General features: G+C 39.3%; 2 protein-coding genes across 7 annotated transcripts; one reads left to right on the top strand and one right to left on the bottom strand.

The window, feature by feature from the left end:
- Positions 1 to 381: 381 nt before the first annotated feature.
- Positions 382 to 11728, bottom strand: znf280d (zinc finger protein 280D). Of its 6 annotated transcripts, none has more exons than XM_062989454.1 (21): positions 11660 to 11728; positions 10964 to 11028; positions 10473 to 10649; positions 10007 to 10245; positions 9801 to 9897; positions 9465 to 9710; positions 9297 to 9371; positions 9135 to 9217; positions 8548 to 8774; positions 6862 to 7019; positions 6557 to 6657; positions 6322 to 6468; positions 5886 to 6020; positions 5363 to 5562; positions 4873 to 5028; positions 4693 to 4755; positions 4262 to 4380; positions 4134 to 4155; positions 2564 to 2588; positions 2084 to 2127; positions 382 to 1992 (listed from the first exon to the last, which is right to left on the bottom strand). In XM_062989454.1, the coding sequence occupies exons 3-21, from the start codon at positions 10639 to 10641 to the stop codon at positions 1503 to 1505; spliced, it is 2796 nt and encodes a 931-aa protein (XP_062845524.1). In that variant the 5' UTR covers positions 10642 to 10649; positions 10964 to 11028; positions 11660 to 11728; the 3' UTR covers positions 382 to 1502. The 6 variants fall into 6 exon arrangements, 5 of the variants coding, with proteins under 5 accessions (XP_062845524.1, XP_062845526.1, XP_062845527.1 ...); XM_062989456.1 differs by lacking the exon at positions 11660 to 11728 and adding an exon at positions 11526 to 11584 and having other exon boundaries at positions 9465 to 9707; positions 10964 to 11425; XM_062989457.1 differs by lacking the exon at positions 11660 to 11728 and adding an exon at positions 11526 to 11584 and having other exon boundaries at positions 4873 to 5013; positions 10964 to 11425.
- Positions 11729 to 12697: 969 nt separating this feature from the next.
- On the top strand, positions 12698 to 17039 carry polr2m (RNA polymerase II subunit M). Its single transcript, XM_062989458.1, has 4 exons — positions 12698 to 12895; positions 13638 to 14162; positions 14343 to 14550; positions 15187 to 17039. Exons 1-4 carry the CDS (start codon positions 12801 to 12803, stop codon positions 15322 to 15324), a joined length of 966 nt encoding a protein of 321 aa, XP_062845528.1. The 5' UTR covers positions 12698 to 12800; the 3' UTR covers positions 15325 to 17039.
- The last annotated feature ends 288 nt before the right edge of the window (positions 17040 to 17327 follow it).

A 17327-nucleotide genomic window follows, 5' to 3' on the forward strand; every position in this document is an offset into this window, starting at 1 on the left:
TATTTACTAATAATACAGTATGTGTTATACAGTGCATTACCTTTACTGTTATTATAAAGCACACAGCAATAATAATTCTTTAAGCTATTTGGACACCTCGTTGGACGTCCCATTTCAAACACAAATGAAAATAGAGTGACCTCTATGTGATCTTTTTAGCTATAAAATCACATCAGACTTTAAAATATGTTTGTGGGAATTTCTGCTCATTGGCAACTTGGTGGTGGATCTTGAACCAGCAACCTCCTGATTTTTAGTCCAGTACTTTTAACCACTAAACTACAACTCAACTGAAATTAAGAACTCTGAGACCCAAAGACACCAAGCAAAATAATAATAAGATGTACTGAAAGAAAATAGCTTATTTTAAAAATCCTTTTATTCAGCTGAACCCTGTAATAAGGATATAATAACGGAACATTGGCTCTAGAATTCAACTGTTGTAACTAGAGTGAGAATGAATGACACTGAAAAGTTGACCTATTTAAAACAAGCTTATAAAAGCATTACGATACACTAGAAACAAAAAGTTCATTGTTTGAGAGGGATTTTTATCAGTCATGTACAATGTATAATACAATGCACACGGTCACATTCATTTCTAAAACTGAACATTAAGGCTGCAGTTACAAGAATATAATCAGCATCCATCAAAACATCCTACTGTCTTCTTGCAGTTTACTTCAGTGAAAATGTTGCTGGAAGTGTTTGTTACACTCCCTCATCCAGTGAGAGACAACGTGCTAACAGCACAGACTTTTGGAGAAAGATTTCAACTCATTTCATTTAATTCAGTTTCATTTAAATTTTATTATTTGCTTTATCCTGGTCAGGTTGTAGTGGGTCTGGTTTCACGGGGAACACAGTCTATTGCATCGTAGACGAAGTATCCACTGATAATTGTAAGTGAATGAGTTACAACCCCACCTTCATTGGCCACAAGTCATTGCACATGCATTACATTAACGTGTTTTCCAATAGATGCCGAGAATTCCTTGTGATTGCAGCCTAGAAATCTGCTTCCTCGTGTGTCAGATGTCCTGTGTTGAAGAACATCAATGCTGATAAAAGTAAAAGATCGTTTCACAGTTTTTAGTTCTTCTGAAATGCTTATTTTTTCCTTTGGAAGGCAATGTTTTGGAGTACAGCAACACAACCAAGCTTTTTTAATGCAAGTGTGTCAATACAAAGAAGAAAAGGTTTCTATAGATTAACACTCTGCTTTCACTGCAAGCCTTGTGTTTACATGTGGACAAGCGTTATACGATGGGGGCCAAAAGTCTGAGACCACTACTGAAAAAGTATTTACTGCATTTATTTCAAACAACACATTTTTACTCTAATTGTTGTACTGACTATATGATCTGTAATTTAAAAAAACCCCACTGTTTTAAATGTGAGAAAAGTGCTAAATGTGAGCATTTTCACTAGTGGTCTTTCTTGGCCCTCATGTAGGTAAAAACAAAGTTTAAAACGTAAAATAGAGGCATCCTTATTCTATGCTACTCTAAAGTGCTAGTTTCTAAACACTTCTTAACCCCTGCAGTCTCCTCAATGTCCGTTTTATGATTTCTCAATTCGGGCGCCTTCTCGGCTTCATCGCCTTCCAGCACCTTGGAAGGAGTGAGCGGTTCCAGCGGCGAGTGCACGCTCACGGTCTCGGCTTTGTCACTTTTATTCAGAAAATCGTCAGCGCTCACTCCTCCTCCGTCTCTGACTGAGCCGCAGCGAACGATGGAGGCGTCCTCCGAATCTTTCTCTCCTCCAACAGAGACGTCCTCGGTCGCAGGCTCTGTGGTCTCGGCCTCCGTCTCGTCTTCAGGTTGCAGAGGCTCCGCTGGTGTATCTGCTTTAGCTGATGGTTCTGCCGTTAGCTCCTCAGTCGATGGTGAGGTGGCTTTTTCACTCGGTTCATTAACGCTGACGGGTTCAGTTTCATTCAGGTCGGATTTGGTGGAAGATTCTTCTAAGAGATCTTTGGTTTCGACCAAACTGAATCACAAGATGAAAAATGATGAATACAGAAAAAAGGAAACAATTTATCAGATACTGATCATTAAAAAAGAAATAAAAATAACCTTACCTGACGGAACAACCATCTTCTGCTTCCGGACAACAGAGCTCAACCTATTAAGGAATATTATATAATTTAAAATCAATGAAATCACCTAATAACACATTACTTACACTGATGAGCCTAAACATTAGAACCTGCTGAGACCTAAAGGAGTCCTGTAGTACCTGGTACCAGGACACTACCGGCAAGTCCTTCAACTTCTGTACGTGGTGAGTTGGATGGTCCTGCAGTGCATCCTGATGCCATCTCTTCCACAGCACAACATTTAACACGTTCCTGACTGTGACATGCATGACTGTTATGAATCAGGCATTGGCATGCACAATTTTGGGCGGGTGGTCCTAATGTTTTGGCTTATCTTTGACATGCTGATCTATAATCAATAGATTAATGAGTGTTTAATACATGACTAAACTGGGAGTATGTGGTAATGAAATGAGGAGACTTTTAAACAGTGGGAAAATGGAAATGAATTGCTTCACTCACCTTATCTGAGTCCTCGTGAATTGAACTAAATTAAAAAAGGACAGAAACAGAAAAGCGTTTCATTATTTTTACATTCACTTTAGGCACTCTGAACAAAGCGGTGGTAAAACATTGAAGTGGTGACAATCAAATGAACACATTTATTTCAGTTTACAAATTTGTTCCGTTCAGAGGAGCAGTTGTTTTTCTGCCAGCCAGAAACACCGGTCCTAATGCAGGAATACACCCTGGACCAAGTGGTTGCCTGGGTGCCAAATCATCGGATGAATTCATCAGCACATCTATCCACTTATTTACACCTAAGGGCAATTTGAAGCACCCAATCCACCTGCTCCGAATTCTTTGAAACTAGAAGGACACCGAAGAACCTGGAAGAAACACCTGCTGACACAGCAAGAAGATCCCAGATTCCTCATAGACAGAGACACAAAGGGAAGGCGTGTCCCCAGGTAGTCATGAATTTGATTTAAAACAAATGTTAAAAGATTAGATGGTACAAATCTAGCCAAACCGTCATCAGTCATAATGCAAACAGAAGGACTAAGTACCTAAAGAAACCTACGAAAAGCACATTTATTTTAAGAGTCTGAGACGTAGAGCTACCGCTCTCGGGTGAATTAGTGAATGGCTCTCCTGGGGAACGTCAGACCAAGTGAGATGGAAAAGTCAGCAGTACGAGTTTCCTTACAGCAGCTCCTGCAATACTTTGTGGCTTTTCAGGACCTCTTTCTCTGCTGTACATTAGTTATCAAGCGCCCCTTCGCATTAATTAAGGCCGTTAATTTACTGCGTCTTTTCCAAACCAATTAACACACACCTAAATTAGACTAATGAAATGAGCCATGATTTTTCACACAGACTGATGTATTCATACGATTCAAGGGTCAGGAAGCTGGAAATTGCACACATATTTCATCAGAAAGGGCAATTCGTCTAAATCACTAGAGGTGAATCGCCCAGTCTATTTTTATTCTGGTTTTCTCTACGACTCTGCCCTCTACGTTTAACAAAAGCACCGAACGTCTGGTGTCACCGTCTCCCAATACATCATGCTGTACCAGTGAGAGCCAGGAAACAGAACGAGCAATTCTCAAAGGTAACAGCTAACAATCAAACACAATGGTAACAAAATGACCAGAAAGAGATATAAAAAGCTCCAGCTATCTATCAGGGGACAGAAAGAGTTTCAGAGAGATAAAGACACCAAGTCTGAGTCTTCTCAGTTCCTCGTGTCTTGCTTTTTTTGAACTTTTTATTTGTGCACTTTTCGACAAAGAACCATCAAACTCATAAAGACTGAAGATTGACTAGCCTTGAGATAGACACTCTTAAACCTTCAATATTTATTAAAATCATTGTCATAGTTATTGAGGTGACTCTCTGTGACTCTCCGTCTGCGATACTGCTCTGTGCGAACCCGTCTCTGGCAGGTTGAAAAGAAGTGGTTGGCAAATGCACACATGTGGTAGGAGAGGTGTGTTAGAGTAAAGCCCTCCCTGCATCATGTAATTATTATTTAAAGAGAATCTGTATTTGCTCTAATAACAACACAAACATAAAAATGACTTACCTGTCCACAGTCGAACCTTTATCTGCAGAGCATAACGAAGAAACAAATGACGGGTCAGAATACTATAATAATAATAATAAAAAAACAGGAGTAATAAAGCGCTTTATGTCCAAGAGCTTGTGTAGTACCTGTCTCTAAAATGACCTGACAGCTGTGGTTGGGTCTGCTGATCAGATGATCACACATGCGGTTTGCGTCAGACACGTTGGCCAGGAAATCACAGTTCAGACACACAAGAGTCAGACTCCTGAAAATTTAGAAATCATCCAGGATGACACACCAGATCATCATTTAAACATCTAGTCCAGATGTGCTCAAAGCAGTGCTGCACAGTGGCCTGTGAGGTGCTGCAGTTTTATTACCTACAATATCAAAGGTTTGGACACCCTTGTTTTTTCAGATCCTCCAAGTAACTTAAGCTTTTAATGTAATACCGCTTTACAATGTAGGAGTTCTAGCCCAGACTAGGACACCCTGACCTGTCCATCAGCTGCATTAAAGCGAGAGCTAAGAGAAGAATAAACTGTAACTAAAAGAGCTGATATGATTTAAAACTCACCGTACACCAGGCAGAGACATCTTCCCTTTGCTTAATCTCAGTTTTGAAGAGCTGCTATGAAACCTTGATGAGAGGGAAGAAAATGAAGCACAGTGAAATGTTAAATTCAGCCTAAATCATTTGTTCAGGTTGTAACTTTTTACATTGCACTTAAATAAAGTAAACGTCACGTGTCTTTACCTCACCCTATGTAGTCTAAAAGATTTCTGACAGCTGGTCCGATACTTGCATAACGAGCATTTTAGTGATAGAGGATAGTGAACGTAGGCTACGGTGACCTCGTTTTGACACTCGATGCATTTGTGCACTCCAGGAGAGAGTCTGTAAAATAAATTACTAAATAAATAAAAAACATTATATGTAAGACTTCAATTCAATCAAATGACAGGTTATGCAACCATACATAAATACAAATCAATTAATGATGATACCTAATGATAAAACCACCTTATGTTCTAATAATGTTTAGAGCCCCAGTCAGTCACAGGCCCTTAGAATCCCCCACATACAGCACCAAAAAACCCTATACCCAAAAAATAAATACCCCCCTCAAAAGCTTTATTGTTGTTACAATAAAATTATGCACTCAAACAGGCAAGTCATGTCAATTACCAATTTATTATTATTTGAATTATTAAAAACGCATTCTTTATGAATATCCTGTACTCACTTCATGCCTTTCAGCTCATTGTTGTGTAGAGAGGTGCGGTTTTTATTGGTCTGGTTCGTCCTTGCCTTGCCCATGTAGGAACTGGACTTGGCAGTGGGTTTGATTTTCTCAGGGCTCGTAGGGACCAGGTTAACATACGATTTACCGGGAGCGTTGGGACACATTGTGGATCCTCCGTTGAAAGAGGCTCGAATAGTAACCTGGAAAAGAAGAAGAGGATTAAATATTCAGACCCTTTATTCAATATTTTTCAAGCCACACTGGTAACAACTACAGCTGCAGGTTTTCTTGGTTGCATCTGTATGAGCTTAGTGCACCAGGATTTGGGCCGTTTATCCCATTCAGACAGTTCATCAGACTTTGGTTTTACAATGCAGTGTAAAATTTGGGCGCTTACAGACCCAGGGGTGTGTCTACAATCTGTGTATCAAAAATCTCTCATGCAGGTGCACTGACAAACCAGCAGTGTTCCCCAGCGTCTCCCCTGACACCCTCAAAACCTACAACTGCATGCATGACAGACCTTTGTTCCTGGAGGCAATCCGTCAAGGCTTCTTGGTTTCTTATAGGTACGATGATGGAGTGTTTTATGCTCTACTTTCTCCTTGTAGGTAAGAAAATTCAATCTGCACTTCCCACAGCGTTGAATTCCTTTTTTCTATGAAAAAAATGTGCAAATATGATTATTTACAATTACAGTCTGTAGCCTGTGTATCTTATGGATTGTCTTTTTTTCTAAACTGATATATGGTGGGAAATAAGAGACCATGTTCATTTAAATCAAGACTTGTTTTAAACCTATTAGACCTCCTATAATACAATTTAAGCCTTGATAAGCGCTGGCAGACATCAATCCAGGTAGATACCACAAGCAGCACCATAGCCTTAAAACATTGTACTAACATTGTACAATGTACAATTAAAGCTACAGTCAAAAATCATAAAGCAACACTTCACACCTGATGCTTCATGTAATGCTGCATGTACATGTGAGCACTGCGCAGCACTTTAAGGCAGAACGGACACAGGAGGTCTTTAGTGTTCTCGTGGGCGGTGCGGAAATGGTTCTCCACGTCTGAAAAGAACGACGACCGGTAGTTGCAGACCTGCGAGGAAACGAGCAGAGCTGAGATAAAGCAGATGGAACTGGGAACTTTTTCAGAGGAGAAAGTGATGTGACGGAAGCGGAGTTACCTGACAGCCGTACGGCATCTCTCCGGGTTTGTGATTGTCCTTCATGTGCTCCAGCAACACTTGTTCTGTCTCAAAGGCCAATTCACAAATCTTACAGTTAGCTAAAACAAAAGGGATGACAGAAAGAGAAAGGTTTAAAATCATATCAGATTAAATCCCGCCATCTGGCATTTAGTCACATTTATAATGGCAGGGTGTGTCGATTTTAATAAAACAGGAGGTTTCATTAGTGGTGATAATTCTCAAGCTGTGTTGTGTATTTTCCATTTTTAGGGTAATATTGCGTGCAGGCTGTACTGACATACTTGTGGACTCGTAGGGGCTGTGGGCACTCTCAATATGGCACTGCAGCTGGAACGGTGTTGAATACTGCCGGTAACAGTGCTGACACGTAGTGTGGCTCTCCCAACTCTCACTGTTCTGCTTCTCCAGCTCTAGATGATGCTTCATGTGATTCATAAACCTAACAAAGACACACAAAGGGGAAAACAAAGAGTCAGTGAAAGTATTGCTAGTAAAGCAAGTGGAATGGACAGGAAAAGCAAATGCCTATATGAGCAAACGAAGGCAAATGCTGCGTATGGGATGGTGACAAGAGGGTGTAAACCCGAAACTGACACAGCTTTGATCTGAGCAGAAATCAATGTTATGCAGATGAACCCTGTTCAGACAGGTAAACCACTACAGAGAGGCTGTTTTTTTTAAAAGCACAAGCTCTCTTTTGTCTGCAAAAAGCTGCTGTAAATAAACAGAGCATCTTCTGAGGACAAAATTATATACAAATACCATATATCATTATACAATTGTCCTATTTTCAATTGTTAACCAGTTAAAACGTATTAAATACACACCAAGTTTAATCCTCAATCCATCAAATCTGTCTAAAAGAACAAAAGCACCGCAAATAAAGTGAACAGCAGGAGCCGACTGAACTCCACAGTGGTTTGGGAATAAAGGCCGTGCACTGTTAAATATAACACGCCGAATTACAAACGGTCCAGTTTTAAAAAGCACTTTTTAAACAGCATGTGGCCTGTATGTGCATCAGAGCATTATTTGGTCTCCCAAAGGGTTTCCCCAAGATAAATTAGCACGTATTCTTCACGCATCTCACTTTCAAAGCATGCATAATCGCCATTCTAATACGGGCAATTACAGCCGGCTTTATTGTTTGGCTTAATGACGTGCTGCTCCTCAGGCTGCCTCCAGCCCCCCTCTCTCAGCTTGCCATTTTGCCCTGATGTGCCGTGGCCTATTTTTCAGCCGCCACTTTCTGCAATCTCAGCTTCCCTAATAGTTTTTTTTTTTTGGAGAAGGCAAACAGTGACCCCGACTGCCAGAACTCGAGGTGCGCCACAAACGCATCTCCCCATTAAAAGGAGCTTAGCGAGGCTTTTCCTAATGCCGAAGCAGAACAGAGTTATTTAATCACACCAACCAAACTACCGGCCATTATTCATCTCAGGACCCGAGGGGGAGCGCCGGGGCCGATAACGTCTCATCCATCTACGAGGGGGCAAAGCAGTGATGGAGGATTAATCCCCCGTTTCCTCTCTCCGACACTCTTTTATCCTGCTAACTTTCTTTACAGCTTACTTTCCCTGTCTTTTCTAGCTGCATCTGCTTTTTTAAAACTTCTTTTTTTTTTTTTGCTTTAATCATCAGTACATGCTCGGATGTCAAACAGTCCTTCAATTTCTTATGCTTATAAAGCACAAAATAATGAGCAATAAAGAAAAGTTTAGAAAAAGAAATTAAGCCAATGTTGCAAATAATAAGGAAAGTTTTTAATCAAGAGTTTATCTTCAGTAACGGCTCTGTTAAAGTCATGGTGGAACTATAATTAATGCATATTTTGAATAGGATCAGCTTTTGACAATGTGTGGCCTACCTTAAAGCCTTTGGTTTATTATAAAAATATCAATTACTCCTGATATAACAAATATGTAGCTGGGTACAAAGAAGTATAGACTTTTCCATTTAAAACCTACCTAATGTTGTTTTTGAGAATTTTTAAACAGCTGTTGCACTTGAAGGTAGTGTTGGACTTGAGTTCCCGAATTGCAGACGGATCGCCCTCACACTTCCCGTAGTAAAAATCAGACACCAGCATGATCAGCTTTCCTCGTTCTGCATCGTACATTCGTGCTTGGGGTGCTGCTCTGTCCGGCTTTGAGGTTGAAGGGAAGACGGTGTCCAAAAAATGCGGGCAGCAGGACTGAAACAGGGAAGAAAAGGAAAGTAAACCGAGACTGCTGGTAAAGGAACAAACCCAGGTCACCAGAACACATACTGGTGCCACAGCTGTCACATGAGCATCTGTATGTTTACTGCAAGCTGGCATGTTTAGGCTGTAAATTTTAGCCAGAAACGGATCTCTACTGTGGCCTAGTTAGCCATGTAGCTAACAATTAGTGACTACAAAGAAGAAGTCATTTTAATTATAGCTTCGCAAGCATTATTATTGTACAACATGGCTCCCCAAATTACTACTACTTTAAAAAATAAATAAATAAAACCACATGATCTGTATTGATCAGTTTTGGTACCAGTGAGTCCTTAAAAAAAGCACACTTACCCTCATGTGTGTTTTTAATGGGTCCATTAAGTTGAAGTGAATGTGACATTTAGGACACTTCCTACTGTAGGGTGTCTCGTTTTCTGTTCCAAAAAAATATTTGGTTAGGACCAAGTAATAAGATGACTTGCAATAAAAATCTTTCAAACAATGAACACTTACCAGAGTCGATTTTGGTTCTTTTTGAAGGGCTGTTGTTGGCATCAGGCAAGAGGCTTCGTTTTATTATACTATTATCTGAAATTCAACACAACAAAATGAGATGAGACAGTAAAGCAAGACCCTTATTGTCTACATTTATTGTGAACTACATTCATAACCAGATCATACCCGTGAACACAGTACGGTTGTTGACTGCTTGTAGAGTAGGTGTGATGAGTTTGGGGGATCCCAGCGAGCCTATGCTGGGTTTGTGCAGGATGGAGGTGGAGTGCGACTGAGGGGAGATATCAGCAGGACCCTGCACGTTCGACAGCGTCACTACGTTGTTCTGGATTAACTGCACTTGGGGCCGGTGGATGACACCCGGGACTGGCTTAGCCTGGGCATTGACCTGCTGCACCATCTGCTGACCTGCTGTAAGAAAAAAAAAAACATTTTTATAAATCAAGTACATGATTTTGAAATATTATATTATTTAAAGCTGTAAAAGCAGACGTAGCTCACCTGGCAGAACACTGAAGGAAGTGCCTGGTTGATACTGTGATGTGCTGAACACTGAATTATTATTGCTGATGTTTTGTGGGGATGAGACAATATAACCCTACAGAAGAAAGAAAGCTGAGGTTAAGATCAACAGAGATCTTCACCAAAATGTGTCTAGGTCTGCGGTTGGTGAATTTGATTTCAGGCCTTTTAATGAAGAGCTGTACCTGGTTGTTGATCATGATAGGCTGAGGAGACACTGTATTTAATGATCTGGGTCCTGTCTGAGGTCCTGTTTGGGAACTGACAGTGTGGTAAACCGAGTGTGATGAACCTCTGGCGGTTACATGAGATGCTGCAGACTGTTTGGTGGAGTTCATTTGAGGTAAACCAGTCTTTTGGGGTAAGGCGAGTGAACGGACCCCTTGAAGTGTGGCATTTGGTGGGCTATGATGGTAGACAACACCTAAACAGCAACAAACCATAAGTACTGCATATGTAATGTTAACACAAGCAAATAAACCTGTGTAAGGCATATTAATATACACATATATTTTTTTCAAAGTATATATTATAAACAGCAGTGCGAAAGCCCTGTAATTGTAAACACTCACAATATAGTTCTTATAGAGTTATAATATAGAATTACTATATTATATATAGTTTTAATATAGTACAGTATACTACCCTTACTGGGTCTGCTGGTAGGTGCGGGCTTGGAGCTGCAGATTTCCCCCACAAATATTGGTTCGTCATCGTCATCATTATCGTCGTCGTCGTCGTCTAGCAAACTGATTTCTGGAATCGCTTTCTGCCATGGCTCCAACTCCTCCTCCTCACATTCCATAACCAGCTCAGACATGGTTTCACCTAAAAACGTTAACAACAATACAATTACACACTAAAAATATAAAGTGAATTTAACATTCTGGTCTCTTTTTAAAGGAATGTTCTTGACGTTGTACGCCAAATATTCTTGCAGAGACAACAGTTTTAGTAACAACCATACAAACATCACATCAAAACAGATGTCATTTACTTCTCTGGTAAGTCTTTCCACTAGATTTAAGATCATGACAGTGGAGATTTAAATAAATACAGATGCTGGATAAAAATACTTAGCTTGTTCAATTTGTTTTAATTTAACCCTGGTAGTCTGTAGACAGCGATATACAGAGACTTGCCTGTAAAACTGTCAGCGAAATGTGTTTTATTCCTCCAGAAATCATATCTGACTGCATGCAGAAAGCTAAGTGAGACATATCACATATAAATAAATGAAATATTATTAAAATCATGTTCATTTGTAAAGGCAGATATAGAAGATCAGTGAGCAGGAGGGTTATTCTAAACTGTCAACTTAAAAATGCAACTGTGCATCCCGAATTAGCTTCTTCTTCAGCCAGATGACTAATACATTAAGTTATTAAATAATTCAGATGACTTAACCAGTGAAGAACATGTTACACTGTGATTATTGAGCAGTGGTGATAATGCGATACATCTTCATCTGTACAAAGACGTTTCAGTGTTTGCACACAAGCCAAGTTGCTAACAAGTTAGCTCTCTGCTTTAGCCGGATTTCCCGACCGCTATTCCGACAAACCCCGCTTCCGTGACTGTGATTGGCTGGCCAATATGTAAATCTGAAAAACAGCCAATGGTTGCAAAGAATGACATAATTTCAGCTAATTGTATAAAAGGAGGCGGGACGAGCCGCAAAACAGGTGGGAAAAATGCCTTTACCTAGCTAGTCACTATGGCTCATACTAACACAGACCAGGCTAGTAGGCTGAGCTAAATGCTACAGCATGAAAGCGTCCATCACCCGCACGGATCTGCAACACATGATAAAAATACACAAATAATCTAAAGTTTACCTGAAATCTGCTTGTTTACAAATCACATTAGAGGAGGTGCAAGAAAACAACCACAACTACCAACATGCCCCACTGCATTGTGGGAAATTACAGGAGGAGGAGTTAGTGAGTGACCCCGCCCAATACAAATAAATACATTAAGTAATAAAGCGGCCCAACAATTATAAACTTACAAGTTATAACTTAAATTCACTGTTATTGTATGATAATTACACATTTATATACACTTTGTATTACATATTTTAATATTTTATCTTGTTTATAAGTTTCATTCTCATTATGGAAGTATTAACAATGTTGGAAGTATCTTCATTATTACATTATTATTGTACTACAACAATAATAAACACTTACAAGTTATAACTTATATTCACTGTTATTGTATGATAATTACACCTTTATAGCATTATAACATATATTCATATTTGTGTTATATTACATACTTTAATATTTTATTTTATTTATAAGTTTAATTCTCATTATGGAAGTATTAACAATGTTGGAAGTATCTTCATTATTACATTATTATTATACTACAACAATAATAAAATACCAAACTTGCTGAAAATAATAATAATAGAAACACTACATTATTATATGTATGGTTATTTTATTATTATGTTATAAGTATGTAATTATAGAGCAACAACAAGTTAAAAAGTACTACTTATAATTAACTTATTAGGAACAGTATGATAATGATACTAATAATAACTAAAATTATTAAATACATTGATTAAACTTGCTTTTTTATATTTTATTTCGCTAATGCTGACTCAATTTTATAATAAAATACACACATTATACTGTTACAACGCGATTTGTCTTTTATTTTGAAACAACCTGCTTGTACAAGCTCACTGATACGGTTAGTGCTTGGTCGTATGCCAATTTACTAAGTAATTTCTACTTAGGCGTACTTGATAGTGGTTAATTTTATGGGTCATACAACGTACCTAGTGCACTATGTAGTGTAATCGTGAGTGTTAGGATTCGACCCAATATAACAGGCACGCGCGTTAGCATTTGGACGTTAGCTTGTTAGCTATGCCTCAAGGCAGCGGAATAAAGTATTTTAAAATGTTAAATTTCTGTATTATTTTTGAAGTTTGTGGTAATGTTTGTGTTATTCTGAGTTAAAATGGAGGGACAGGGTTTACTTGGCGATTTAAACAGTAAGAGTAAAGAGGAGCTGTGCGACATACTGAACCGACAAGAAAAAATACTACAAAATAAGTATGTAAAAGAAGAGTAAAATAAGTCTTTAAATGAAAGTTTTTGTTGTTATTTTGAACGTTTCATAGTTATCGGTGTTATTTCTTTTATTTTACCTATGTGACAGTTACGTTTTTAAACGTTTAATAAGTCATGTATTGTGGTTTACAGACTGGGCTCAGAAACGTAACAGTGTTCCGTACTGTTTTTACTTCATCATTCATCTGTACTAGTCTCTTTATCCCAGCCTGGGTTGTGGTGGGTCCGGAGCTTTGCCAGGGGCAGAACACACTTTTTCTCAGTCACGTGTACCTAAGGGGGTATTAATTGTCGGGCATGTTTTTGGAAGTGTAAGGAAACCCGCACTGACACTGAAAGAAAATACCACATTAGATCCTGAGGTGGGGATTAGGTCCAGGTCTTCAGAACCTTGGAGTGGTGCAAAGACAAGGAAAGTCTAAGCAAATATTTGATTTAGATGACTGTGCCCATACACATGGCATGAGGGGTAAATTGTAGCGTGTGGCCTTGAGAATACCTAAAACCACAGAAAAGGCACCAGCTGCTCCGCCTGGGAATCAAACCCAGGACCTTCTTGCTGTGAGGCGGCAGTGCTACCCATCGAGCCACCGTGCCGCCCCAGGAGGAATGTAAACAAGCCAGCCCAGCTGTTTTCTTCTCCTTATACACTTGCTTTATCACTGTGTTTTATTCTCATTGTGTGTTTTGTAATGTACTGATTAAGTTTATATTCTCTGTACAGGAGGTTTATTCAAACTCTTCCAGATAAGGGAAAGAAAATCTTTGACTTCGTGGAGAAAGTTCGCCATGCTCTGGCAATTAAAGAAGAGGATGAGAAGACACAGGCCAGTCTGGCGTCAGTTCGAGCTGAATTTCAGAGCAGATACCAGCAGGCTTTAACTCGGCGCCAGCACATAGCCTCCAACATCAAACATGTTTCAGGATCAACACGTAAAAAGGATGCGGACTCGGTGGTCGATGTGAACGCAGTGGGCTCGGGGTCTGTCGGTGTACAAAATCCTGAAACAGAAGAGAGCTCATGCAGCGATGCAACAGCATCAGGAAGTGCAGATACGTCTAAAGACGATGACCTGGTGAAAAGACTGGAACGAATTACTCTTTCTAAAGATACATCTACTGATGCTGTTAAAAACCTTCCAACTGAAAATCCATTCCAGGGCACTTTGCATCACAAGAAGCCACATTACATCGAAGTGCTGAGCAAATCTGAGGAATGTGTGCAGAAACACAGATTCAAGCCTAATCAGTGAGTAAGACTTCACTATGCACTGATCATCTTTGAAATAGTTTGACCATCATAGTTTTGTATTTTCTACAACCAATGCCTATTGTTCATACGACTTACTATTCCAGAATATGTTTATGCTTTACTGCCTTCATACGTATGCTTTTACCTACTTCGTCAACATTGTTTTGTGTGCATCAGACTACCTATGAAGTCGGCCTCTCCGTCTCCCGTTCAGTCTCCGGGCAGGGACTCTCCCCTCAGTGTCGAGGCTCGGCGACAGAGGGACAGGAAGCACCTTGATGATATCACAGCTGCCAAACTACCTCCTTTACATCACAAACCTGCACAGCTGCTTTCACTGGAGGAGTCAGTCACCCTCCAGCAGGAACAGACAAAGAAGTATCAGGTTTGGGTGCTGAATTATAGATTTCATCTACATTAGGAGCTGTAAACATATAGAACTTTATTAAATATCATTTATGCTTTTGCACAATTAAGAACAATCAGGAGAGGGGGTGGTACTGCATTACGCTCAGGCCCTGTTGCTGCCTTGAACCCAATAATTTCGGGGAAACCAGACCTACAACGACACTGGTCAGGATAACGCAATGGTAAAACATAAACATACAAATGAAATTAATAATCCAGCCATTATTGGATTTTAGCAGCTACCTGATGAAGTAATATGTAATCAGCAGACTTTAAAATTTACAGTACACTTGTCCAAAGCGATCTAGATGTGTGACTGAATACAGTCCAAGCAAGAGTTTGGGGCTTTATTCAAGGGCCCGACAGTGGGACATAAATCAGCAACCTTCTAATTACTAGTCCAGTATCTAAGCCACCAGTTACTACCAGTTCTCATTAGACAGTATTGTCATGCCACCAAACAAAGGTGTGTCAGAAGAAAATCTCAAGGCAGGTAAGTGTGATTTTTACCACGGGTGCCAATCGTTCTAGTGCTGACATCCTCTAATGCAATGGTTCTAAATGACAGTCTTCTCACAGAATGCGTCTTGATACTGTTTTCACTGTATTTCAGGAGCTTCAAGCTAAACTGGCAGCCCAGAAGCTGACTGAAGGTCTTGCAATTGGCATGAGCAGCTACAGTCCTGATGGGGGCGCACAGGCTGCGTACAGGGAGGTGCATGATGATGGAGAGCTTTCGGAGGAGGACTGACCTGTTCTGCTGACCCTGTCTCAGAGACTCATCTGCTCATGCTTGAAAATAAAAGTCTTCTTCTCAGGTATCAGAACTGACCTGAGAATCAGAAGGTCTAATAGTGGTAAGGCTACACTAGAATGAAACTGACTGTATTCATGAAGATGATCCAGTAAGAGCTGTAGGTGAAAATGCAAATCCACTTAATACATTTTCCTTCACATGTATCACACTAGTCAGGTTCAAATTTAAATAAAATAAGCTGCATAACAATCTCTAAAGCTTTGAGATTTACAATATTTTAAAGTAGGGCAGTTTTACATTAATTATTAGAATTATTTATATTAGGCTGATTTATAAAAATGTCAAATCCTGTGGTGACAACCAACACCAAAACACCTTTATTTTTTGTATGTCTGGGTACCGCATTGTGTCTTAATGAAAGAACGTGGTGAGAGTTTCTACAAATATCAAAGGAAAGTATTCTTTAGGTAAAATACAATTACAGACTGGCTGCATACAATTATATTTAATGTAATATATAACTTATTATCATTGTGTGGTCATGACACTTGAGATTTTGTGGGTGGTAAATTTATGATCCTGTTCAAATAACTTCCATAAAATAAATTTCAGTATATTAACTAAAGATTTGTACTATTTGTGAATGCCCCATAAAGCACTAGAACAGTTTTAAAACCTACCTGCTTGTGCTTTAAGGCACCTAATTCAACCAACTAGAAGTCCCGCATTTAAAGTTGTGGCGCAGCACTAAAACTTACAACGTGAGCTATCGATGTTGAATCTCAGCTCTGCTATCGGGCTGGCCAGGGGCCTACACGGATGAGATTGGCTATGTCTGAGGGAGGGCAGGCCAAAAGGATTCCTCATTGCTGCTGGCTGGTTACACAAAGATGGTGAATAATGGAGATCAGTGTGTGACTGTCTGTATGCGATACTGATCCCAGCAAGTGAAAAGAAGCGGTTGACTATTGCACACATGTCTGCAAGCAGACTTAAGGCCCTCCTTGGTCAGAATAGGGGTCTGCAGCAGTAGAGGAGATACAGCTGGGTAACTGGTTATGACTAGATTTGGAGAAATAAATTAAAAAAGCTAAGCATATCATTCTTTATGACTGACTATTTATTAGTGAACCACTAGTGATTAAAAAGTAAAACTTGGCAAATTTCTTTATTCTAAGATCTGTTTTGCAGCCAGCACTCTAAATAATGTTGATGTTTTAAGCCTGTGGATCAAAAACAGCTTTGAAACGTAAATGTGGAACCACTTAATGTCATGACACAAGAGAGCAAAGATGTTTTAAATTAGATTTTTTTTCTGGGTTTGTTTTGCTAACCCCTAATGCCCACGTGATTTCATCAGTCCAGTGAGTCAGTCATCTTTTAATTTCAGTGATGTTATCAATGCAGGAATCTGTGCTCTGCCTTAATAATGTATTAATCATCACCCCAAACTGTATACTGCTGTACTACAGTTTCAACAGTATTAATATAGTTTCACTCAAATGAATACATTTCATATAGTATGTACCATGCTGCTTATATGTGGGTGAAAATTTTAGGCTTTTCTGGTTTTTTTTTTTTTTTTTATGTTTTCTTTTAAAACTACATACGTGTCCACTGGTGTGACTGTGGTTAATGGTGAATGTATGCAATGTAATGTCATTGATATCTTTCTTTTTTTTTTTAAATAAATACGTGTCACTTTGTTACTATGGATTAAGGACACTTTGGTAGACATCTGGGCCTTAATTGGACTATTTATCCGAAAATCTCCACTGTTGTGACATTTATGTTTAATTCTCAGTTCTTCAGACTTCATCATTAAAATGTTTGTGAGATGTGATAATTAGCCAAACCAATTGTGAGACACAAAAATACTTTCATTCAATTTTGGGTCGAAGTTCATGTCAGCAAACCTATGCAAAGTAAAATACCAAATCACAACAGATTTGCCTCAATTACTAGAGAACATCTGGATTGCATTTAGCTCATGTTAC

The sequence above is a fragment of the Trichomycterus rosablanca genome, chromosome 27 (assembly GCF_030014385.1).
Source record: "Trichomycterus rosablanca isolate fTriRos1 chromosome 27, fTriRos1.hap1, whole genome shotgun sequence".
NCBI classification, from domain to species: domain Eukaryota; kingdom Metazoa; phylum Chordata; class Actinopteri; order Siluriformes; family Trichomycteridae; genus Trichomycterus; species Trichomycterus rosablanca.